The 25,489-nt window shown below is 36.8% G+C and overlaps 1 protein-coding gene across 1 annotated transcript in view; it reads right to left on the bottom strand.

Moving 5' to 3' along the window:
* rbpj.L (recombination signal binding protein for immunoglobulin kappa J region L homeolog) overlaps positions 1-25,489 on the bottom strand; it is a 68,116-nt gene that overhangs the window by 4,648 nt on the left and 37,979 nt on the right. The window contains exons 2-9 of the mRNA XM_018229005.2: positions 19,327-19,365; positions 14,876-14,971; positions 6,547-6,712; positions 5,032-5,206; positions 3,271-3,408; positions 1,970-2,082; positions 1,090-1,230; positions 239-394 (exon numbers count right to left, since the gene is read on the bottom strand). Of these exons, the coding sequence (XP_018084494.1) occupies positions 239-394; positions 1,090-1,230; positions 1,970-2,082; positions 3,271-3,408; positions 5,032-5,206; positions 6,547-6,712; positions 14,876-14,971; positions 19,327-19,365 (1,024 nt within the window). The remainder of the gene's footprint in view (positions 1-238; positions 395-1,089; positions 1,231-1,969; positions 2,083-3,270; positions 3,409-5,031; positions 5,207-6,546; positions 6,713-14,875; positions 14,972-19,326; positions 19,366-25,489) is intronic.

Genomic DNA, 25,489 nt, shown 5'->3' with positions numbered 1-25,489 from the left:
TTACTGAGCTGCCAGACTGAAACACCTAAAACTATTACCATTAAACTTTCAATTTTGAAAAAACTTAAAAAAAATAAAAAATGAGCAATTAAAAAAAAAAAAGTCTATATTTCTGGTGAACAATCTGCATACAACTGAAAGAAAGTGTTTGGTAAGTAAACAACCCCCTTTAAATGAGTAAAATACTTTAATTGCTGGGAGAGTTCTTTGAATTCCATACAAATGCTATTTACTTTACCTGAAGACTTTCTACTACAGGCACTGGAGTCACTGGAGCATTTACTGGCCCCATGCCTTCATAGAAAGTATATTCTGCCTTATCAGTGCTAATGATTGTCCAAGAGGCACCGTCGTTAATCATCTCTTTATTTGGTTCTTTGGGACATGGAGTGGCCTAAAATACAATGTGTGAACAGTTTATATACTTTACATATACAATAATTTAATACTAAAAAAAATGTAATGTAAGTTTCATCATACCGAAATAAGAAACTTTCTAAATACAATTAATTGCATATTCTGCATTGTTTCTGAAATAATCAAGTTTATGTTCACTATCCCTCTCAGCATCTGTTTCTCTTCATTCCGTCTTCATGCAGCAGTTGGGTGTCAGCCTGCCTTTTGCACAAATCCTGCATGTAGAGAGACAGGATTTCTGGTGAACTCCAATACATCTTCTAGGCAAAAGGAGCCCACCTATAAGATATATTGGATCTAACTGTCAATGATTATCTGACACCCAACTGCTGCATCAAGACAGAATTAAGAGAAACAGATGCTGAGAGAGGAACAGTGAAGATGAACTTGATTATTTGAGAAAGAGTAGAGATTTTTTAATTGATTGTTTTTGAAAAGTTTATTATTTCAGTATGATGAAGCTTAAATTAAATTTAAATTTTTGCTATAGTTCACCATTAAAATCCCAAGGGTGAATACTAGTGGAATCAAGCTGTATTTGATTTCATTACAGACACCTCTAGGGAAGACATGATTTCAGCAATGATGTCCATAACCAACCACGTAACAGAGCAGTGAAATTCTCACACTCTCAAATCCTTTTGCACAATACGATATGAAAAAGAAACTCACTTGAAACTGGATAATTCTTTCCTGAGAAAGGCACAAGTACATTCTTTCTGTATCCTTAAGATAGAACGCACATTTATGGAGCTGGGAAACAGGATCGTCTGCATCTAACAATGCCGTCTGTTTATCCACTTTGCGAATAATCTGCAAACCATAAAAAAAAATAAACTGTGAAAGTCTGCAAACGGTAAGGCCTTTGTCACTTTTTTTTCATTTGGTTTTAGAGATGCAACATTTTTTTTGTCAAACCCTAAGGTTGAGTAATTATTACCCACAATGCATTGCCACTCTGGACAACTTAAGGGTTAGGGTTTGGTTTTTAGCCAAATGTTTTAAGCTGTTTGGCTGGATCTGAACTACGCTTCTTTTTCATTTGTAGGATAAGAATAAATTATCCTAAATATTGCATTATTTCTAACTGCCATTGTGTTAAATCACACTGCAGCACAAAAGAAGACATAAATGGATGATCTTTAGCATGCAGCTCAGATTCAAAAGGAAACAATTATAGCCCATGTGCCCCCCTTCAAGTCACTGATTGGTTACTGCCTGGTAACCAATCAGTGGAAACGAAGAGAGCAGCAAAGCAGGAAGTAGTGTTCTGTTCAATGTTACACATACAGTCACTCCAGCCTTTATAGATTACATTTTTGGCTAACTATATTAGAATTTTTTTTTTTTTGCACAGCCTATCTATTTGCCCAGTTTTTATTTTTATACTGAGCAATTCCTTTAATCAATTAAAGAAGAATACTTTCAACAGCTGTAAACAAATGTAATATTGCTATAAAGTGTTGACTTTTTTATGACACCACAGGAATAAATAAAACTGTGTAAAATATTCTGATCGGTTTCTACTTTAAAAAAACAACAAAAACATTACCAGTCTTGGGAGTGCCATGCCGGTTACTGAACATACGAGTTTCACCGTCTGTCCATAGTGAATGTAGCCGTCACGCACAGTGAATTCCTCTCCTTCAGACTCTTCATCATCCACTAAGAGAAGATAGAACACACGATCAAGAATGAGGAGGTCAGATTCAGTCACTCAATCAATAGTGGATGCAGCTGCGAGTATTAGGGCTCTTATACGTGGTGGGCAAATTTCCTTATATGCATGGTTTCCTGCAGTGCAGTGTTGTAAACTAATTTCATTTACTGCTTTTTCCTATTTATGCCCCAAGATACCCAGCTTTAAAGTAACAGTTTAAAATAAAAACTGAATAAATAGATAGGCTGTGCAAAATAAAAAATGTTTCTAATATAGTTAGTTAGCCAAAAATGTAATGTATAAAGGCCGGAGTGACTGGATGTCTAACATAATAGCCAAAACACTACATCCTGCTTTTCAACTCTGAGATAGTCAGCGACTTTAAGGGGGGTCACATGGGACATAACTGTTCAGTGAGTTTGCAATTGATCCTCGGCATTCAGCTCAGATTCAAAAGCAACAGTTATGGGCCATGTGCCCCCCTCCTCTCAAGTCACTGATTGGTTATGCCTAGTAACCAATCAGAGGAAACCAAGAGAGCTGCAAAACATGAAGTAGTGTTCTGGCTATTATGTTACACATCCAGTCACTCCAGCCTTTATACATTACAATTTTGGCTAACTAACTATATTGGAAACATTTTTTATTTTGCACAGCCTATTTACCCAGTTTCTATTTTTATACTGAACAATTCCTTGAAGTTCAGTTATGGTGAGACGTGGTGTATTTATATTTTCAGCCTGCTAGTTATAGTAAGAGCTATATCTGAATGGCTGCTACAGCTAATCGTCAAATTATCAACTGAAAGAGACCCTCAACAAATGTTGTACCTTAAGGGCAGAGACACACGAGAAGGAAAGACTTCCCACTGGCTAGAATCTAAATCGCTTGCGGGATGGCACTCGGAGTGATTTGTTTTCCGAAGATGCCCGAAGTTTCCTCGTGAGGCAACTTTGGAAAACGAGGCGCTCCAAGTGCCATCCCGCCAGCGATTTAGATTCTAGCCGGCGGGAAGAAGAGGCGATTTGTCGCCGGGCGACTAAATCTCCCCGAATCTTCGTGTGCGTCTCTGCCCTCAATGGTGGCTTTAATTAGAAAAGACTGCAAATCACTGCTTTAGGGACAGGTTGATTCTACAGGCTGTATTCCAACAACAGATAATCAAGTTTAGCTTAGGTGCAATGACTACTCACAGAGGTGAATGTAGAAAGCTCCCCACTGTTGAGAGCTGGCGTGGAAGTTGCCGCCTTCTACATGCAGATATCTTGTGCTGACTGTCTGTGATCTCAGCCGGTTAAATAGTGCCACTTTTGTCCCTGATGCAATACATACTGGAATATAAAACATATCAAAATAGCTGAATAGATAAATGTTTCATGGTATATAAACAACCATTAAAAAGGTGCTTCTTTCCACATTCCTCATTAAGTTTTTCCCTTTAAATATAAACCTGAAAGATGGCAGCCAAGTATACGGTATATTAACTACCTAGATTTTTTTTTTTTTTACTTCACGGATTTCTGTTGAATATAACGGCCTACAATCTTTTCCCACAAAACATTTCAGGGGAGCAAAAACACCCCTTTTTCTATATAACAGCAGCATTCTTGATTGAAAACAACACCTGCTGCCACAGCTTTCCTTAGGGCAGAGACACATGGGGAGATTCGGGGCGACTAATCTCCCCGAATCTGCCCGTGTGTCTCTGCCCTTAGTGTAAGAGCTCCAGAAAGCAACCCCATTCCAATTGCAAATACTTATCACTGAAAAACACACAGTGCTGCTATAGGTCAAGAAGTTCAAACACATTTATCACTAAAGCTTAAGTAAAAACTGCTGCTAACAAAAACAAGTTTACATTCCCAGGCTTAGGTGCAACAGTCACCAAGCATGAGTAGCATGCACATGTCCTGTTTATCTGTCTGTATAAGACTATCTGATCTATAGGCTTGGGAAAAAGAGATACTTTACTAGTCCCTTTCGGTGACACCTTGGGTACCTTGTTTTAATTGACCGGCTGTTGTGCTTCATTTAAATGCTACAGTCAGAATTTATTTTCTAGTCTGGCCTGCGGCACAAAAAAATGTTAAAATGAAGCAGACAAATAAAACAAATATGAATGCTGTTTAACTCTCTGATTATCAATCATACTAATAGTTACATTTTAGGTCTTTAAGGAACAGTTCATTATAAAAAATAAAAAAACTAGGTAAACAGATAGGCTGTGCGAAATAAAAAAAATGTTTCTAAAATAGTTAGTTAGCCAAACATGTAATGTATAAAGGCTGGAGTGACTGGATGTGTAACATAACAGAACAGAACACTACTTCCTGCTTTTCAGCTCTCTAACTCTGAGTTAGTCAGTGACTTTAAGGGGGGGCCACATGGGACATATCTGTCCAGTGAATTTGCAATTGATCCTCAGCATTCAGCTCAGATTCAACATCAACAGTTATGACCCATGTGCCCCCCCTCAAGTCACTGATTGGTTACTGCCTGGTAATCAGAGCAGGAAGTTGTGTTCTGTTATGTTACACATCCAGTCAATCCAGCCTTTATACATTACATTTTTGGCTAACTCACTATATTGAATTTTTTTTTATTTTGCACAGACTATTTACCCAGTTTTTATTTTTATACTGAACATTCCTTTAAATATCTATGAAGGTGCACCAGATTCCGACTAGCAAGGCTGCATAATGGCACACAGGTTCAATGTATTCCCAAATCAAGTACACGGGGTGCTGTCCTGCTGTGAATGGAGCCAGCTGTGCTGCGGTTACTGAGGTGTGCAAACAAAGACATTCACAGGCTTATTAATTAAATATGTAACGAGTCAAACGGTGCAGAAACTGTCCCAGAGGGTGAAAAAGGCAAAAAGATCCTGGCAAGACTACAGATATTTTAACTCCATTAAGAGAGACAATTAATGAAGACCATCACGTTGTACTTACAGTCAGCATTTTTCAGTGACTGTTTCTTTTTTGATGGTTTGGAGATGACCTTAATCCTCTTGCTTAAAAACACACCGATGTCGTCACTATTGCCATAGAACATCTTTACTGATAACATGAAGTGCTTTCTCTTGTCTGAGTCTGATATGTACAATGTTTTGGCAGTGCAATAGTTCTGTGGAGAGAAAAGGATGCATCACCCAACAATGGCAACACATACACCCATCACACTGCATACACTATCCGTGTGGTTGATTTAATAGGACTGAAGGGGGACCATGATCTGCTAGAAACCTACACAGAATTTTTAACTCTTAGAAAAGAAACTATGCAGTTCTGTTTCTGGTTCCAGGGTTTTTAGGAACTATATCCATAAGTCCATGGATATAGGGTGCACCTCAAGCCAGCTCTCCCATATCTAAAATTTAGTTGGGGTGCCATGTGCTTCATATGTAAGTTTTATGAGCAGCAACATACGATTTATTAAATTCAGCCAATAGATGAGTAATGGAGGTTTTGTTTCAAGCCAATGTAAAATAATGGCTTTTTTTTAAATCATAGAATAGGAGAGTACAGTAAAATATCCTGACATGAGCATAGGGAACTACATCATTGACTACTCCTAGCAAGCACACTTCGGGAGAGATGACGTGGGGCTAAGCCAGCTTATCACCGAGACATTTGATAACTTTCCACCAAAAATTTTCAACTGGTGGACAAGACCATATTGCATGTAAGAAGTCAGCTGCGGGGTATTGACACCTGGGGCAGGAGGGAGGTTTATTTGGAAAGATCATATGTAATCTGATGGGCGTAAAGTAGTAAAGGTGGATGATCTTAAAATGTATTTGGGATCAATGATCCAGGATAACTATTAAACAAAGCTTTTTCTAGAAGTGCACAACTCCCCTGTAAACCAAACAAAAACAATATTTATTTGGAATGTTTGTGACCTTAAAGGGGACCCGTCACCCAAAAAAATGATTCCAAATCTTATTTTATCATGTTAGTCAAGCAAAATTAACTTTAATTACACTATATAAATTATTTGAATCTTGTTTCCATCAGCCTGGGAATTCATAATTATAGCAAGCAGGCAGGAGCCATTTTGTGGACACTGTTATTAAGGCAAGCCTTGTATCATCTCAGAATCTTGTTTGTGCACCAGAATGGGGGATACAATGTCCATCCCCATGCCCTGGTTACACAATTAAATGGTAAAGAGAACTGAGGAATGTGGGGAGAGCAGTGACATCTAGGAAGTGCTGAATGGAAAGTGAAAGTAATTGTCTGCTTAAGGCATGGAGGAGGGGCAGGCAATATTTGATTGACAGCTGAGATTTTTAAATGAGTTTACAACAGCTATGAATGCATTAATAAAAAAAGAGAATTTGGATTTCATGTTTAGTTTGAAAAGGACTTTTATCATACAGCTTTTTATGCCTGGGTGACGGGTCCACTTTAAGGTGAATAACAAACCCCAGACAGAGTTGCTTCCATGCTCTCAGGACATACCTTTCCTTCAAGGTTCAGCTGCTGCATTTCTTGGTCACTGTTTCCAATGCCAATGAAAGCACAAGGCTGGGATTCCTGCTCTGAGCAGCCATCTCTCTCCATCTGCTCTTTCTTTTTCTTCCATCCGCTGCCCATGAGATAGACACAGGGAGGGGGGCAAAAAAACCTGCAACACAAAGACGATCAAAGTTAAAAACAAGGTTGAGCGGACAGGAAGGAATTTTTCAGTAGTCACTGCATGGAAGCTAATGTAACAAAGAGAATAGATGTGAGAGATGTGCTTGGTATCCCTTACATGCTCTTCTAGTAGTGTCAGCTCCACAACAGTAGGCAGTAAATGATTAGTGTAAGCTATAACACATTATGAAACAATTATTTAAAACTTTTGTAAAATAAAAAAATAAAAAAATACAAACTTATTTTATGAGTTGCTTGAGTAGACAAACCAATGTGGATCTGAGATTGTGTGTACGCTGCTTCCTTGCTGCTAAAGAATCTTTTTCTTTCCAGTTACTTGAGCTTTTTGAGGGACATCAGAAACATTATGGGGCAGATTTATCAAGGGTCGAATTGAAAACTTGAAATTTCAAAAAAAAATTTATGGTTAAAACGGTCAAATTCAACTTGAGAGTTATCCAAATTTGATTTGAGTTTAAAAAAACATTTAATTTGATTTTCGAGATTTATCATACCCTGGCCCATTAAGAATTCAACTATTCGCCACCTAAAAACTACCAAATTGCTGTTTAAATCAATGGGAGAGGTCCAGGGATAAATTTGGAGATGTTTGCAGCCTTCCGGATATTTGAGTTTGATCGAATTCTAATCAAATTTTCGGGTCATTCAAATTCGTCCGAGTTTCAATTCAATTTTATAAGTAAATTTCACCTAGTCGAATTTATGGGAGTTTAAAAAAAAAATCATGAATTCGAAATTGATAAATGTGCCTCTAAGCCTACCTTGCTAAAATGTTACCAGCAGAGCTGTGGAGTCGGGAGCAATTTTGAGTATCTGGAGTTGGAGTTGCCAAAAAAGTACCGACTAAGACTCTTAATAACTTTAAATACAAGCACTGATAATAATCAAATCAGATTTAAGAGCTTCTATGAAGGAGGATATGGCAGAAGCAATTCTGTTTCTAAGAACAAGACTTTAGTTAATTTTCGATTGTATGTAACAGCTCTTCTAGAGCTGTATGCCGCATTCAATTAATATATAAGTTGGTTTAGGTTTTCCAATTGTTTTTGATTTATGTTGTTTAATTGTGATTTTGGTTTAGAATTACCAAAGGATGTGGTTTATATTTTTGAGCTTTGGCAGCGATAAAATGCCTTGTATGTTGTGTTCTCAAAGGGAGACCGTCACTAAGTTTTTGGTGTTACTATTCCTTTAAAAACAGAGAAGACAGAGGTACAATAAACAAAGGAGTCTGACAATGTTTGTACCGACACCACAGCCCAGGTCACCAGTATATGTATTCATTGTCATGGTTACACATCTATTTTGCCATCAAGACAAACGTTCTAGGAAGCAGGTTGGTCAGTTGCATCTCAGTGGGTGAGTTTGGGGACGGATGTCCTTCAGCTATGAAAAGACATGCTGCTGTTAGAATGTGGGGCGAATATACTTGTGAGGTATACAGATTCTATCTTCAGGTTTCAACGCAGTGTGTATGATACAATCTGAGCCTATAAGGTATAGTGAGTGGTCTGACCATATATTTTATACCAGAGGCAGGTACTAGTCTGTAACCCCAACATCAATAGCTTGTGACTTGTTGCATGTACGGCCCCAGATCTTATTAAAAGAATGTAGAAACCCAAATTGATGTTGCCCCTTCATTTTCCCAAGTACATACACTTATTTCATTTTTAGTGTATCTACACTGGCACAGTTACTTAACACAACCACTAGATGGCACAATTGTTCACATGATGTGCACTGCTCATTTATTTACAGTAGCCTTCACAAAGAAAGCAAGACATTTACTGGTCACTTAAAATAATAATGGAAGTCAAGGATATGTCCTCAGACACAAAACTAGTAAGTATTTTTTGTGAGGCATGTTTAACTCTTTGTTTGCTAGTGCCGTTTTATCTTGCCTTGCCATGTTCTGACAGTAATAAGGCAGTGTGACAGGTCAAAAGGAACCCCAGAAACATTGGTCCTGATCAACTAATCAGGAAGGGAATTTGGCCGTTTACTTCAGCCAATGAATGGACACAGGTGTGTCAAACTCATCCTTCTTTCTGTTACAGTTAGAACCTGCATTATTTCCTGTCAAGTAATCAGTGAATGACAAAATGATGGTTCGAAGGAGACAAAGTCTTTATATTTGACCCCCAAGTCACTGCTGTGAGGCCCCCATAAAGTGGGACCGTCTCACAACTAGGGAACTACGGCATTACATTTTACATGTCAGAAAGACTATAAAAATAGTGACTGAAAACAAAACATGGATGTCTCTGTGCAACACACATTTCCCAATAGTTTTACTCCTTTTTTTCTGACCACGTCTACTTCTAATGATGTCACGTTCCGGTTTACGACAGCTCTTCCTGTTTTACGCCTTTTTTTCCTGATCACGCCTACTTCTAATGATGTCACTTCCGGTTTACAATGACAGAACTTCCTGCTTCTTGATGGTCATCGGCTCGCAGATCGGGTTGTGGATAAGATACTTGCGGGTCAGGTCAGGTAGTGGGTCCAAGCGGCTAAATTTGCGGGTTGGGTTTAACAAATTGGTTCCGTGCAGGACTCTACTGCCAAACAGTCTTCTGTAGGCTGCCAGTCTACATAGGGCTACCAAATAGCCAATCATGCTTGTGTTGCTCCCCAACTCTTTTTACATTTGAATGTTGCTTGCGGGTAAAAAATGTTGTGGGCAATCTTCTACCGTCTGCACCTTGTATGTGAGTTCACAGGAACAGCAGATTTAAGTGCGAGGACAGACGTGGCGGTTTTATGATACGTTTTTAAAAAGATGCGCTTGGGCATAAATACGCCACTGAAAACATGCATGAAAGACAAAATGCATTTTTCAGCACGTAGGTTTCTTTTCCCAACATGCACTTCTTGTTCTTGTTCCCGATAATTCTATTAACTCTATCATGATATGAGGAACACCGAGCATCCCAAACACTTGGTTGCTCCTCAATTAGGATGATCATTCGTTCTGTATCGAAAAAAATGCCTTGATGTAAGACATCGTGGAAGAATTTAAGCCAAGACTGTCAATACGCAACGTAATTACGTCACCTAGTCTAGTAAGCGGTAAGAACGTATCTGCGTAATCTATCTCGCGAGAATTTGCCCTCCATATTTAAAATACACTGCGTTTTAAGGAGCTCTAACACTCTATGCAGTAATTCTCATCTACTGATCACATTAGCGACCACTGGAGTGAATCAAAGGCCTGATCCGTCTGACAGTTGGTTTCATTCAGGCCAATAAGATGGAGATCAATTCCTATACAACTCACGTGTCCGTTCTCCCTCACTTAAGGCTCGCCTCCCACTGTTAATTCCTTTACACGCTGGTCTCCACTCCAGCCATTAGCAATCATGTATCCAGGAAAGAAGTTCAGGAATAAGTCCAAGCAGCGGTTCCTTAAAATCAACAAGCTTTATTCCAGATTGCATTTAAGAACAGTGGACAGGGCTTCACAAGAATCATACTTCCAACAAGTATGTTTCTTGTGAAGCCCTGTCCACTGTTTTTGAATGCAACCTGGAATAAAGCTTGTTGATTTTAAGGAACCGCTGCTTGGACTTATTCCTGAACTTCTTTCCTCAAAAAGATGGAGACACTCAGCAGTGGTGAAATTGACAGACCATAACAGCTGGTGAATGTACAGCTATAGCAAATTGGTAAAGTTTATCTGAAAACGAAGAACTATTTTTACTGCTTTTATTTCATTCTCTCTTCTACTACTACTCTATATTTTATAAAGCACGACAATGGAATTTCAGATCGCTATTTCCTGGATAACACTGGCTGAAAATAAAAAAACCAGTCCCATTGTAATATAAAATATGCAACCAGAAATGTGGCTATAACAGTAAGCATTTTTTTAATAAAAGTACATCCTGCAAACAAAATATTTCCTATTAAATTTTAAAATCAGATTATGCTTTGCTTAATATTGTTCACGTTTACTTAAATTTATGTATCCACGAATTTTGGAAACCCCACAATGTTAAAGAGCACACGGATTCTTTTACAACTTGTACACAGCCAGTTAACTTATCCTCATACTGTCAGACTCACTGATCTATAGTCACCATATAATTTGCTACCTTGTAATGAAGTGGTATTACACTGGCATTTTGCAATCCTCTGGCACCACTCGTCAAGCGAGATCGGTTAAAGAGTTCCCAGTTACATGGGAAAAAGAATATATTCTCAAAACGAATCAGTTAATAGTGCAGCTCCAGCAGACTTCTGCAAACAGAGTTTTTTATATTTAGATTTGCAATCTGACATGGGGCTAGACATATTGTCAGTTTCCCAGCTGCCCCCAGTCATGTGACTTGTGCTCTGATAAACTTCAGTCACTCTTTACTGCAAGTTGGAGTGATATCAACCTCTCCCTTTCCCCCCAGCAGCCTAACAATAGAACAATGGGAAGGTTACCAGATAGCAGCTCCCTACCTGCCTGGTAGATTTAAGAACAGCACTCAATAGTAAAATCCAGGTCCCACTGTGACACATTCAGTTACATAGAGGAAAAACAACAGCCTGTCAGACAGTAGTTCCATCCTAAAGTGCTGGCTTTTTCTGAAAGCACATGACCAGGCAAAATGACCTGTGATGGCGCCTACACACCAATATTACAACTAAAAATATATACACTTGTTGGGTTAGGAATGAAATTTTACATGGAATGAAATATTTGCAGTGTAAACAGTGTAATTTAAAATTAAAACAACATGATATAAATCATGACAGAATCCAAACACTCAAACTCCCAACAGTTTAGGAATAAACCAATTGCCACCAAGAACTATCTCTAGTTCTTAAAAAGAACGTCCTTATAATAAGTATAAATTATACAAGCAAATGGTTTGTGGACCCTTGTACCGCATACACACATTTTGCAGGAAAACACAGAGAAACATACTAGGTTGTTTTATAACTATGTCCTTCTTCCTCTGCCCATATCAGCAATGATCATTAGTGCAAATGTACGACTTTGAGTGAAACCTCACAAACGCTAATGGGAAATATACCACTACAGGATGTGGTGAGAAAGGTTAAAATAAAACCCCTGCAAAACTTCAAAGTCAGCCATTTACACCTTTGGTTTAATCTGCAGCCAAAATCTTGACAATTAATTTGTATCAATAGCCCACAGGATCCTTCACAACAGGTTTTACACATCTTTATTCTGATCTTACACAAATGCTTATACTGCAAGAACTAAGTGGCAGAATTATCAAAGGTCGAAGTGAATTTTCGAATAAAAAAACTTCGAATTTCGAAGTAATTTTTAGGTAGTTCGACCATCGATTAGGCCAAATTTGACTTTGATTTGAAAAAAATTCGAAAATTCAACCACTCAAAAATCGAAGTACTGTCTCTTTAAAAAACATTGACACTTCGCCACCTAAAACCTGCCAAATTGCTGTTTAGCCTATGGGGGACCTCCTAGAACCTATCTGAGGCTTTCGGGCAAGTTTTGAGAAGTTGAAGTTTTTTTAAAAAAAAAATCCTTTGAATCGTTCGATTCGAAGGGTTAAATCGGTCGATCCTTAGACCGTATACGGCCGTTTTCGCTGAAAAAAATACTTTGACTATTGAAGTACTCAAATTCGATGGTCGAATTTCAAAGTTTTTTTTACTTTGAAATTAGATCCTTGATAAATATGCCCCTAAGTGTATCACTCAATATAGAAGCAGTCCAACCCATCAGAACCCATATAGAAGTGCAAGTCTGTATTGTTAATTGGGGATATTGTTCATTTAACTGTAGAATAAAAACAGCGGTGGAGTGGATCAATTCTTGCACTGATCAATGAATCAAATTCACCTTTATGGGATAATTAGCAAAAACTGACCTAATCACCGATAGCAACCAATAAGAAGGTAGAATTTATCGATTACCTGTTTAGAAGCAAACATCTAATTGGATGCTATGGGTTACTGCACCTGGGCAACTTTGTGCCTTTAATTACATATGGGAATTAATTATTTATAAAGCATTTTGTTCTAATAAATTAGGGATGCCCCAACTCCAGGATTCAGCCTTTTTCAACAGGATTCGGATACGGCGGAATCCAAAAAATCACGTGACCTATAACATTAACAAGGAAGTGAAGATTTTTTTTTTTTACCTTCTCCAAATTTACATATGCAAATTACGGTTAGGATTCTGTTCAGTATTCGGCCAAATCTTTCACAAAGGATTCGGGGTTTGGCCAAATCTTAAAGAGTGGATTCGGTGCATCCCTATAATAAATGTTTCATATGGACATCATTATTGGTTTTTTTGAGCATGCTCAGTTTGCTTCTCTCTACCCCTTCCTCCTCCTCCCCACCCTGCTGTAATCTGAGCCCAGTGCTATGCGTGAGCAGGGAGAGACTCAGGCAGGAAGCAATGTCACACCAAGCTAATATGGCAGCTGCTATCCTAAACAAACAGAGAGCTTGTTTAATCATGGCATGGTAAAGCATTCTGCAGAATAAATATAGTGTTAGAGCTTGCATTAGTGTAGCTAATCTATTGGCATTAACTGCTTTGCCAGCTTTCCTTCTCCTTTCCTTTTTTTCAGTCAGCTGTAAGTAGAAAAATGAAAGTAAAGATCTGTTTAGTTGTCATGGGTTACTGCCCAGGTGCACATGTGCCCAGTGTTTATAAATGATCTCCATTGTGTTTAAAAAGTATCTGTTAATCAAACTTGCTTAGAAACTAAAATAGTGAAGTTAAGATAAGCATCTTTACACAGTTGTACGAACTATGCTGCTGTCTACACGTTTCCTAGACTTTCACTGCTGTGCTCCCGCACACTTTACAAAGGTTTTTGCCGAGTCCATTCTGCACTTATTTTTGTGGAAAAGTAACTTCACTTATTTTCTGTCCAGAATATTCTTGGGGCTTAAAGTGGACCTGTCACCCAGACATAAAAATCTGTATAATAAAAGTCCTTCTTAAATTAAATATGAAATCCAATTTCTTTTTTTTATTTAAAGCATTCATAGCTGTTGTAAACTCATTTAAAAATATCAGCTGTCAATCAAATATTGCCTAGGCATAGAGGCGGGGTAAGCAATTACTTTCACTTTCCATTCAGCACTTCCTAGATGTCACCGCTCTCCCTACATTCCCCCAGCTCTCTTAACAATTTAATTGTGTAACCAGGGCATGGGGATGGACATTGGGTCCCTGTCCCCTGGTGCACAAACAAGATTCTGAGATGATACAAAGCTTGCCTTAATAACAGTGTCCACAAAATGGCTCCTTCCTGGTTGCTATAATTATGAGTTCCCAGACTGATGGAAACAATATTCAAATAATTTATACAGTGTAATTAAAGTTCATTTTGCTTGACTAACATGATAAAATAGGATTTGGATAATTTTGTTTGGGTGATGGGTCCCCTTTAAGCAGGGTGACTGCAACAATGATCTTATACTTCTGTAACACTGCACAGTATTAAGACAGAGGAGGCAAGAGCAGAAAAAATAAAAATAAAAAAAAAAAACATTCTTGATCCAGTCGTCCATCATTTGCCTTTAGAGTGGATGTTAATAGGCTAGAAGTTAATATATTAGATTGAGGAATTTATAGCCACCCATTTAAATTTTTAGTATTGGAATTAAGATACAGACTAGATGGATAGTATGACTTCCTGGATAAAGACACATGTTGCCAAATACAATTATTGAGCTCTTTTAAATAACAATTAATTAAAATACCTGTGAATGATGAATACCAGTGATGTCTGGTTGATTTGGGATGTTTGTGTTTATCCAGCAAAAACTAGAATGCTGTTGACAGCTCTCAGATATCATACCTGCAACACAGTTTTCATGGAAGAGCATGGCTACAGAAATTCCATTATGAGCCAGACTTCAGATGGCATAATCTAACTAAACTCATCCCTTATATTTATATTTTATGAGCAGGGTCATTAAAAAAAACCAAAAAAACTTCCTTCTCATCAAAATATGAAGATTCGTATACAATGCTTCTATGTAACAAAGAAAAAAAAAAATTATATATATATATATATATATATATATATATATATATATATATACACACACACACAAACAAATATTACATACTAAGGAAATTTTAGTATATGATTTAAAACGAAACACATACCTTTTTTCATTGCCATATGACTTCTGTGCAACTTTAGCATGAAGGATAAGTACGGTCTGATCCCCCCTTTCTTTCAAATAATTCCTCATTGCTTCCCTGTGAAGGAAACAAAAGCATTAGGGCATTAAATACAGTAGGGTTGGCTGTTTGCATAAAATAAATTGTGGTGCCTGCAGGCTTTTAATGTGACCCAATCCAAATCATTCTACCAGTGTAGCATGGAATCGGTTGTGTGAGGGGTGTATATTGATGGAAAGTGGTATATGGTATATTGACCAAGGCAAAGAAAAAACAAAAAAATAAAAATCTAGCCTGCCTGTAAAATTCCTGCACATGCACCAATTTCCAAAAAATGGGGGTGGGATGCCCTAATTTCTTATGGAGTTATGACTGTTTTTCCAATAAACAGGCAAAGCACCTGTGTAACGCAGTTTGCTTGTGCGGCTCCTATTTTGCTTTCTAAGGTAACCTTTCAATTCACACATTGTTCTATTTATTTTCCAGTCCTTATTCAAACCACTGACTGGTAGCTAGGTTAAATGGGACCACAGCAACCAAACTGAATTACAAACCAGGGAGCTGCAAATTGTTTTAGAATATCACCGTCTGCATTTTGAAGGGGTTGTTCACCTTCAAACACCTAGCTGGTTTCAGATAATTCACCAGAAATGAAGACTTTTTCCAAATACTTTCTATATCTGACCGATTTATAAGCTTCTAAAGCAGCTCTCAGAGGAGGGGGGGGTCGCAGACCCTGTAAACTGTTCTAAATTGATACATTTAGTTGATACATTTCTTATCCTTGTCCCAGCTGAGCAGAATCCCTGAGTTTCATTAAAAGCAGCTGTTAGACTTGATACAATAGTTGCTAATAGTCCAGAGATGCTGCTGAGAAATGTATCAATGCAAAATTGTTAACGGTTTAGAATCTGCACTTGAATTACTGAGCTCAAACACCAGGGACAGGAACATTTAACTTTGAACTGAATTTTTTTTTAAAAAAAATGGTAAAAAATAAGTAATGGAAAGTAATTGGAAAAAAGTCTTTATTTCTGGGGAACAATCTGAGAACATTTGAACTGAAAAAAGTGTTTGGAAGGTGAACAACCCCTTTAACTACTTCTTTAATGTGACATGGTAATTGTGAGAAAAAACGAATCTTTACTATTTTCTATTTAATTGATTTACGAACATCTTGAAAATGTTACGGTTACTTTAGTGTTTGCACACGCAAAAACATTTTATCAGTGAACAACCCCTCTGAAATCTTTAAATACCTGCCACTCTGGATGGTAAAATGTTAACAGTAAGGCTGAGGCATCCCCTTAATCACTTAGAATTCCTTCTCCTCCTCTAACCCACTCTGCCCCCTCCCTCAGGAAATTGATTTGGTTGTTGGGTAATGAGCATGCTTAGCTCTTCTCAGCTCAGATTACTAAACACATCCTCCAGTCAATGAAGAGATAGCATTGCTGGTTCCCATAGAAACTCTAGCTGTCTAATCCTATTTTTTTTTCCTACCCACCTCTCCTGAGCTCAGAGTAAACATTACAGTGCTCAACCCCAGCAGAAATTCTTATCAAAGTATGTTGTGCCTGTGTAACCTGCATTGTGCATTGCATGAACTTTACAGTATACATGTCCTGTTTGACACATCATCAGTAACATTGACATATGCAGAGGAAAAATGGACTCCGGGTGAAAGCTATTTGTTTAAGGAAAAAGTGATGGAGCTGGCAAATGTAGGGGTATATGCAGTACAAATGATGTGGCTTGGGTGGGGAACATATGCCCAACTTATATACATGGTAGAAAAATGTCCTTTAAGTCCCATTCTTTTAGAAAATGTTGTAATGTTTTATGATGTACTAATAAAAAATAACTGAAAAGGTCTTTGGAAGGTAAACTTCCCTTTATGTCAAGCTTGTTTTTTTTCCCTTCAAATTGTTAAAAATGTTCTCTTTTTGTTCCAACGCTGTCTAAAAATTGCAAACATGCTTTGGTGTTATTTGTGGTTATTATATATGGGCTTTGTAGATTTGAAATATGCTTAATGTCTGTTTTTATCATCACACCATGAGTTGTTTTAATATCTGAATACACCCAGAAGACACATAAAGCTGTGCTGTGGCTTAAAGTCTCTCACGCTCATAAGTTTACCATATCAGGTAGTACCAGCTAACTGGAAAACTATATACTCAAAACATATTTCAATCCTTTAATAAACTTAAAATTATTTACAGAAAAAGAACTTAAAGGGGACCTGTCACCCTGAGAAATAATTCCAAATCCTATATTATGATGTTAGTCAAGCAAAATAAACTTTACTTGCACTATATAAATGATTTTAATCTGGTTTTTTTTTGAGTTTTGGAATTCACAATCATAGCAAGAAGGCAGCAGCCATTTTGTAAACACTTATTAAAGGGTAAGTCAACCCCAAAATAGAAAATTGCCTCATAAAAGAAAACATAATTGTAAGAAACTTTGCAAGATACATTTCTTAAACATGCTTAATGCTTTTAAAGTTATTAGTAAAAACAATTGCTACTGAAAGCAGCATTTGCCTACCTCCTTGTTACTTTTTAAACAATTGCAAAAGTCTTAATTCCCCAGCAAAGACAGGTCTGTTAATCAGCTGCCTTGTCTTACATTGTATCAACAGTCTGAGCCACCAGGGCAGAGAATAGAAAGGGACAAAAACTGCTTTCAATAGCAATACATAAACAAATAACTTAAACCATAGAAACGTTGTAATGAATTTAAATTGCAAGTTTGCTTAGAATTAGGTTTTCTTTTATGACACAGATTTTTTATTTTGGGGTTGACTTGCCCTTTAAAGGTATGCTTTTCTTAAAATGGTCCTCTGCCCAAAAACTGATCTTTGCAGGATAGAATAAAGCATATTTGCCTCCAACTTTTCATTATACATTAAGTCGAATTATAATAGTTTTACAATGATTAACAAATGCAACTATTTATTTATAAAGCACCAGCATATTCCACAGCACTGTCTGCAACCCAAAGCTGCATTTATCCTATTCTGTTCCCAGGTTAAAACAATGCAGCAGAAGTTAATTCTTCTCCAGGACCTACATTGTTATGAGAGATAAACAACACTGCTTTTAATAGCAATTAATTCAAATGTTCAGGAAAGTTGCTTAGAATTAAATTCTTGCACTACAGAAAAAGAAAAAAAAGAACAGCTTTTGGGTGGAGGAACCCTTTAAGAAAAACAGGTAACAAACATCAAGGATGGTCTTACTGAACAAGCAGGTGGTATTGTGGTAATTGATGTGATAAATCCTGTTATAGGGTGAGAAAGCTTCTAAACCACAAACACTCATGAAATGCAGGGTGTATTTAGTAATCAACCTTTATATTGGCATAAACCACAGACAAGACTATCATATCCCTTTAGCAGGTTTTCAAGCCCAACAATATAATACAGCTTGTATTAAATGAAAACAGTTTACAGAAGATCTGAGGGGGGGGTTTTGTCATACTAATTTAAAAATCCAATAAAGCTTGTGAGTTTTACATATTAATTAGTGGTGATATATATATATATATATATATATATATATATATATATATATATATAGATATATATATAGAGAGAGAGAGAGAGAGAGAGAGAGAGAGAGAGAGAGAGAGAGAGAGAGAGAGAGAGAGAGAGAGAGAGAGAGAGAGAGAGAGAGAGAGAGAGAGAGAGAGAGAGAGAGAGAGAGAGAGAGAGAGAGAGAGAGAGAGAGAGAGAGAGATAGATATATAAATATAGAGAGATAGATATATATATATATATATATATATATATATATGTGTATGTATGTATGTATGAGGAGCACTCACCAAACAAGAACATGCCTGGGTGCAAGTAAAATGTGTACAAAATATGGAAGTAATTTCTTTTGTCTATAAAAATCAGTTACTCTAACTGAGCCTGTTGAGTGCCATATTTATTTGTTATTCAAATTCATGCAATATTAACTGGCAGGACAAAATGAAGTTATAGTGGCCAACAAGCATGTGCTTCAGTTTAACGGGGTTGTTCACCTTTAAATTAAACTTGTATTTCCATTTTTTGTCATTTTATGTTATTTTGTACACATTTTACTTGCACCCAGGCATTTCATGTTCTTGTTTGGTGAGTGCTTATATATATATATATATATATATATATATATATATATATATATATATATTTTCATTCTGAGGCAATTTTAAACTTGTTTTCATTTTTGTAATTTCAATCTGGTTGCTAGGGTCCAAGACACTCATTATGTAGTGAGTGGAATAGAAAAGAAAAACTGTAAAAGAAAAATAAAATAAATAAATAAATAAGGACGGCCAATGAAAACTTAAAGGTGAACCACCCCTTTAATAAGACAAAATACATTTCTACAGCTAAATACGATACTGAACTTGTGTGATAATGGTTAAAAGCTTACCTCGTGAGGCGTTTGGGTTGAGGCCTCTCCCCAAACTTCCTGTAAACAAACATAAAGAAGACATGAGAGCTGGAAAACATAAGCAATCACTGCCTCACCCTTGTTTTCTCTTTATACAGTGAGTATTAAGTAAGTATTTACTGTCTGAAACAATAACAGGACAATAAAAACACATTTTCACTTTCACCATTTAACAACAAGAGACAGTTTTGGGTTCTTAAGAACCATGTTTTTATTAAGGTGCCTGGAAGTGCTTCTACTGAGTTCCGTTGCAATTATTTAAAGTGAATAAAACAGACTTTGACAGTTTCTAATGAATTCTAAATATAGCAATCTGCTTTCAGTTTAACAGTTTACTAATGTCTTGTACTATAGGTGCAGGGGCTTAAAGGGGTTTTCGACCTTTTGAGTTAACATATATTATGATGCAGGGATTGATTTTCTGAGACAATTTGCAATTGGTTCTCATTTTGTTTATTTGTGTTTTTTTTGAGTTATTTATCTTTTTATTCAGCAGCTCTCTAATCTGGTTGCTAGGGTCCAAATTACCCTAGAAACCATGCATTGATTTAAATAAGTTACTGAAATGAGTATAGGAGAGGGTCTGAATAGAAAAAGGAGTAATAAAAAGTAGCAACAACAATACATTTGAAGCCTTACGGAGCATTTGTTTTTAGATGGGGTCAGTGACCCCCCATTTGAAAGCTGGAAAGAGTCAGAAGGAGTCAAATAATTAAAAAAAAAAAAACGAAGGCCAATTAAAAGTTGATTAGAAGTAGACTTTCTACAACATACTAGAAGTTAACTTGGGGTGACACACCCCTTTAGAATGGATGTCACAGTGTGTGAAAGGGAACAGTCATAGCTATAATAGTTATTCATTTATCACGAGGCCCAATATATTTTCCAAAAACATATTGTAGCTGTTCATCAAATCCCGCTGGGCTTCCTATAATTCTTTAAGCGCCATCAGTTGCAGGGTCTGTTTTCTCTACAGTTACAGCCCTGCTTTTCAGTAAAATGATTTGTGAGTTTGTCTAATAGAAGGTTTGAAAAACACACATCCTTCAAAGGTAACAGTTAATTGGTTTAGTAGATTTGCTGATGGTACAAGAACTCTTCGTCCTTGTGTTCATGAGGGGGCCCTGACAAATAACAGGCCTTGAGATATCTGATGGCGGCTCTGCCCCTATGTTCCTTGCAACACAAACGCTTACAGGTCATCTGGCGAGGGAGCCCTGGATTCACCATTAACTTTTCCTATTCTGCAGATCAAGGTATCCATGGTATCTTTTCAGATTTATTATTTTTGTGAGGATTTTAAATGATTTTCCTTTCCATCTCTCTGAAGTGAAACTCTTCTGGTTAAGCAGTCCAAACATTCAAAAATGACAGTTAGGATGTATTGCCGTATTTAAAATTACAGTTAGGATGTATTGCAGTATTTATTTTTACATTCCTATTAAAGGGGACCCGTTACCCAAAAAAAATTATTCAAAATCCTATTTTTTAACATTAGTCAAGCAAAATGAACTTTAATTACACTATATAAATGATCTGAATCTCGTTTCCTTCAGTCTGGGAATTCCTAATTATAGTAAGCAGGCAGGAGCTATTTTGTGGACACTGTTATTAAGACAAGCCCTGCATCATCTCAAAATCTTGTTTGTGCACCAGAATGGGGGACCCGACGTCCATCCCCATGCACTGGTTATGCAATTAAATGGTGAAGAGAACGGGGGGGAATGTGTGGAGAGCAGTGACATCCAGGAAGTGCTGAATGGAAAGTGAAAGCAATTGTCTGTCCCGCCTCTATGTCTAAGGCAGGGTTCCCCAACTGGCTGTGGCCCAGTGCTGAAGTGTGCAACTGAACAATTAACGCCGGCGCACTAAATTGAACGCCAACTCTAACCCCATCACCGACCCCCTCCAGCTGACCTTTGCCGTTACACCGCAGAAAGGATACCACCAAACAGTGATCATCAACTGTCTTTCAATAGGAAACACGGCTACATGGGCTTTCAACAATACTGCTCATACCCAGTCACTCGCTTGCTCTTTTGCAGAGTTTTAATCACTATGCACATGCAGGGAGCTCAATTTTCGGTGGGCGAAAAAAAGCCCACCCCAACGTATGCCACTGCCCTTAGGTCCCTCTCATATTCAGAATGTATTATCCATTTAAACAAATAGAGTGTTATGTAATAAAAGGCACTGGGAGTCATTTATAAAGTTCGCGCATCGCAAATGGTTGTACTGCCCATGATTTTTTCTAGACACTAAAATATTGCTCTGCCCGTCTTTCGCGAAATCGCATTGAGAATAAATTTTTCGCAAATGAGACGGGTGTTTGCGCGAGTGCACCCACTGTGCGACGTTGTTGTGCACGAAAATAGTGTTGACAGTAACTTAAATTAGCAATTTGCAAAACGTTTTTTTGCGAAAATTCCACCAAAGTTGTGGCGTAATTCAAACGCAGAGTGTGCACATAATATTCACAATTTGCGATTTTTGCCATATGTGAAAAAAAAAATCGCAACTCTGTTTGCACACTCTTATTCAGCTTTCAGTTCACTGTGCGAACCAATCTGCCCTGCGCAAAGTTTATAAAAGAGCCCCACTAAGTTTTCCCAGGAGCAGTAACCCTTGGCAACCAATCAGAAGGTAGAATTTACTGGTCACCTGTTTGAAAGCAAAGATCCTATTGGTTGTTATGGGTTACTGCTCCTGGGCAAACGTAGTGCCTTTTATTGCATATGGGGGTTTGTCTGTTACTATGGCCAGTGACCCTACCAAACAACAACATAGCAGGGATAGTTCACTTTTATGTTAACTTTTAGTATGTTATAGAATGCTCAATTATGAGCAACTTTTCAATTGGTGTGCATTATATTTTTTTTATATACTTTTTGAATTATTTCCTTCCTTTTTGACTTTTTCCAGTTTTCAAATGGGGGTCATTGACCCCCATTGAAAAACAAATGCTCTGTAAGGCTACAAATGTATTATTATTGCTACTTTTCATTACTCATCTTTCTAGTCAGGCCTCTCCTATTCATATTCCAGTCTCTTATTCAATTCAGTGCATGGTTGTTGGGGAAATTCGGACTCTAGCAACCCGACTGCCGAAATTGCAAACTGGAGAGCTGCTGAATAACAAGCGTAATAACGGAAAAAACACAAATATTAAAAAAAAAATGAAAACCAATTACAAATTGTCTCAGAATATCACTCTCTACAGCATACGAAACATTAACTCAAAGTTGAACAACCCCTTTAGCTGAAACTTTTACTATGTTATAGAATTTCTGGCAACTTTGCAATTTTGCTTTTTTTATACTTTTTGATTCATTTGCCATCCTCCTCTGCCTCTCCAGTTTTCACAAGGGTCACCGACCATGGAAGCCCAAACAAACTCCTCTCTGTGCGCTTACAATTTTATTGATACTTTTTACTAATTATATACCTATTAATTCCCTCTCCTATTCATTTTCCAGTCTGTCCTTTAACCCACTGCCTGGTTGCTAGGGGAAATACCAGTAACCAGCTAAAAACAAGAAAAAAAAATAATGAATGTACTTTACGGAAGCAAGCACCAAACATAAATATGATTATTCATACAATAACTCTACATAACTCTACATCTGAACACAATAATAGTATTACAGCAAAACCAAACAACCCAAACTACCTTTGTTCTGACAACCATATCTTGAAAGTGCTACGGATTCAAACAGTACTTTAAAGGCACCCATATTTGAATATACACAGGCTGCAGAATGTGATAGACTGGTATCAGAAAATAACCCCAATAAACCTTAACTATAGTCCCATATATATAGGGTGAACACTGCTGTACGTTTGCACCCAAGCTTTTCTTACAATAAGGGGCACATTTACTTAGCTCGAGTGAAGGAATAGAATAAAAAATACTTTGAATTTCGAAGTATTTTTTTGGCTACTTCGACCATGACTTCAAATCGAACGATTCAAACTAAAAATCGGTCGACTATTCGACCATTCGATTGTCGAAGTACTGTCTCTTTAAAAAAAAATTCGCACCTACTTCGCCACCAAAAACCTACCGAGCATCAATGTTAGCCTATGGGGAAGGTCCCCATAGGCTTTCCTAGCTTTTTTTGATCAAAGGAAAATCGTTCAATCGATGGATTAAAATCCTTCGAAATGTTCGATTCAAAGGATTTAATCGTTCAATCAAACGATTTTCCCTTCGATCGTACGAGCAAAGGAAATGCGGTAAATCCTTCGACTTTGATATTCGAAGTCGAAGGATTTTACTTTAATAATAAAAATTAATTAACCCTCGATTTTCGACCCTAAGTCTTGTCTTGTTGAAAATACGATCATTCAATGAAATCCAAATAAACTATTTTGTATTTCATAACAAGTTGGCCACAAAAGGGTTTAATCCAATTAGAGTCTATGGATAAGGACATTCTTGCCAGAACCCGTATAAAGTAAAACACATACTGTACATAGTAATGCAAATATTGCTACCTGGGCAGAAATGTTATTTATACATCTATAGAAGAATAAACTGAACATGACCCCTAAACAAGAGTATATTGGTTTATTTTCCCCTGTACAATTATTGGTAGTGTTTGGCCTTCCCAATCTCTACATTTGACATGTGATGTTTAATTAGTCAAATATTTTTGTTGTTGTGCTGCCTTTACTCACTACACCACAGAATTAATATTTAGTTGTGCCACACATGCTTCTGATTAAGCCGATTTTGGCTTAGCTTAGTGATAATTATGGTTGTTAATTAACATTTTTCACTCTGTATTATTTAACCTTGATGGAGACCTCAGACAGGAGTTCAAATGCTGGTGAGCGTATGGAATAAGCACCTTTCTTTCACATTGGCATTAATATGAATGGGAACACCCGAAGTTTTTCGAATTCATCTTTGGCCTACATAAGTTTTTTTTCTTTTTTTTTTTTTTAACATTCTGCTTAGCTTTCCTCTTACTTATTAAAAAAAAAAAATAAATATACCTGTAAACAGTAACTCTTCGTAAAATCATGGTGCTCTATTTTACAATTATAAAAATAAATTAGAGAGAAATTACAGGTTTCCCTTCCACAACAATTTTCATATTTGGCAGTTACTTTATGAATAACCACAAACTATGGAAACATACAAAAGTTGAGTTATTTGGAATTAAAAAAAAATATATATATTATGCATTACGGATGGACAAATTCAACAACAGTCAAGAGCCAGCGGTAATATTGGAGGTAAAGTGGCTGGATTTTAGTCAGACCAGTTATAGGCCTTTAAATAAAAATCAAGTGTGTTGTTGGCAATGCAAAATGGAAGAAAACGACCAAATCTTCCAGTTTAGGAAAAAAGTTGAAAACATCAACAGGCAACAGGTCAGGTACAGTTTGCACCTGCCACATCTATACATATTAGTTTTGAAATTGTAGACTAAGATCTATTGAGAAGAGCTTCTATAGCTTATGCACAAGTAAATATAAGCATTTAAATCTATATGTTTGATGCATATGCAAAGTTTATGTCAAATATATAGATTATGTACAAATAATGACTGAAATATGTCGGTGCTTTATAAATGTGTTAATAATCATAATGCCACCAAGTCTCCCACCGTCACGTTTCACAGTAGAAAACATCGCAGACAGAAACAGAAAAAGGACAGTTACAAATTAGTCACAATTTTATTCGCGAAATTAAATTCTCATTTTTCTCACAAACTCTACCCTAATAAATAACCAATAACGTCACTTTCTATTTTTTTTTTTTAATTGCAGCATAAATAATATTCACTGATATACTGCGATTGAAGAAAAAAACTTAACCAGAGAAAAGGTGCATGCTGATCTCTTAGAAAGACATCTAATCCTTACATTTTAATTATTGCTTTTTATTTTTATTTTTTAATTTCAGTCCTTATCCCATATATTTGCTATTGGGATGTTCAAGCAGCTGCCATATTGCTAAGGTATTTAATCCCTAGCAACCCAACAGTTTGAATGGTTCAGAACAAAAAAAAAAAAATACTAAAACCACAAAAATACTACAAAGAGAAGACTACATTTTCTTATAATACTATTGTCTGTGCTACTGGCGGATTTTCAGATAAACTATCTATTTCAATGAAAACAATCTACC

The sequence above is a fragment of the Xenopus laevis genome, chromosome 1L (assembly GCF_017654675.1).
Source record: "Xenopus laevis strain J_2021 chromosome 1L, Xenopus_laevis_v10.1, whole genome shotgun sequence".
In the NCBI taxonomy this organism is placed as follows: domain Eukaryota; kingdom Metazoa; phylum Chordata; class Amphibia; order Anura; family Pipidae; genus Xenopus; species Xenopus laevis.
This window is presented reverse-complemented; position numbering and strand designations above follow the sequence as displayed.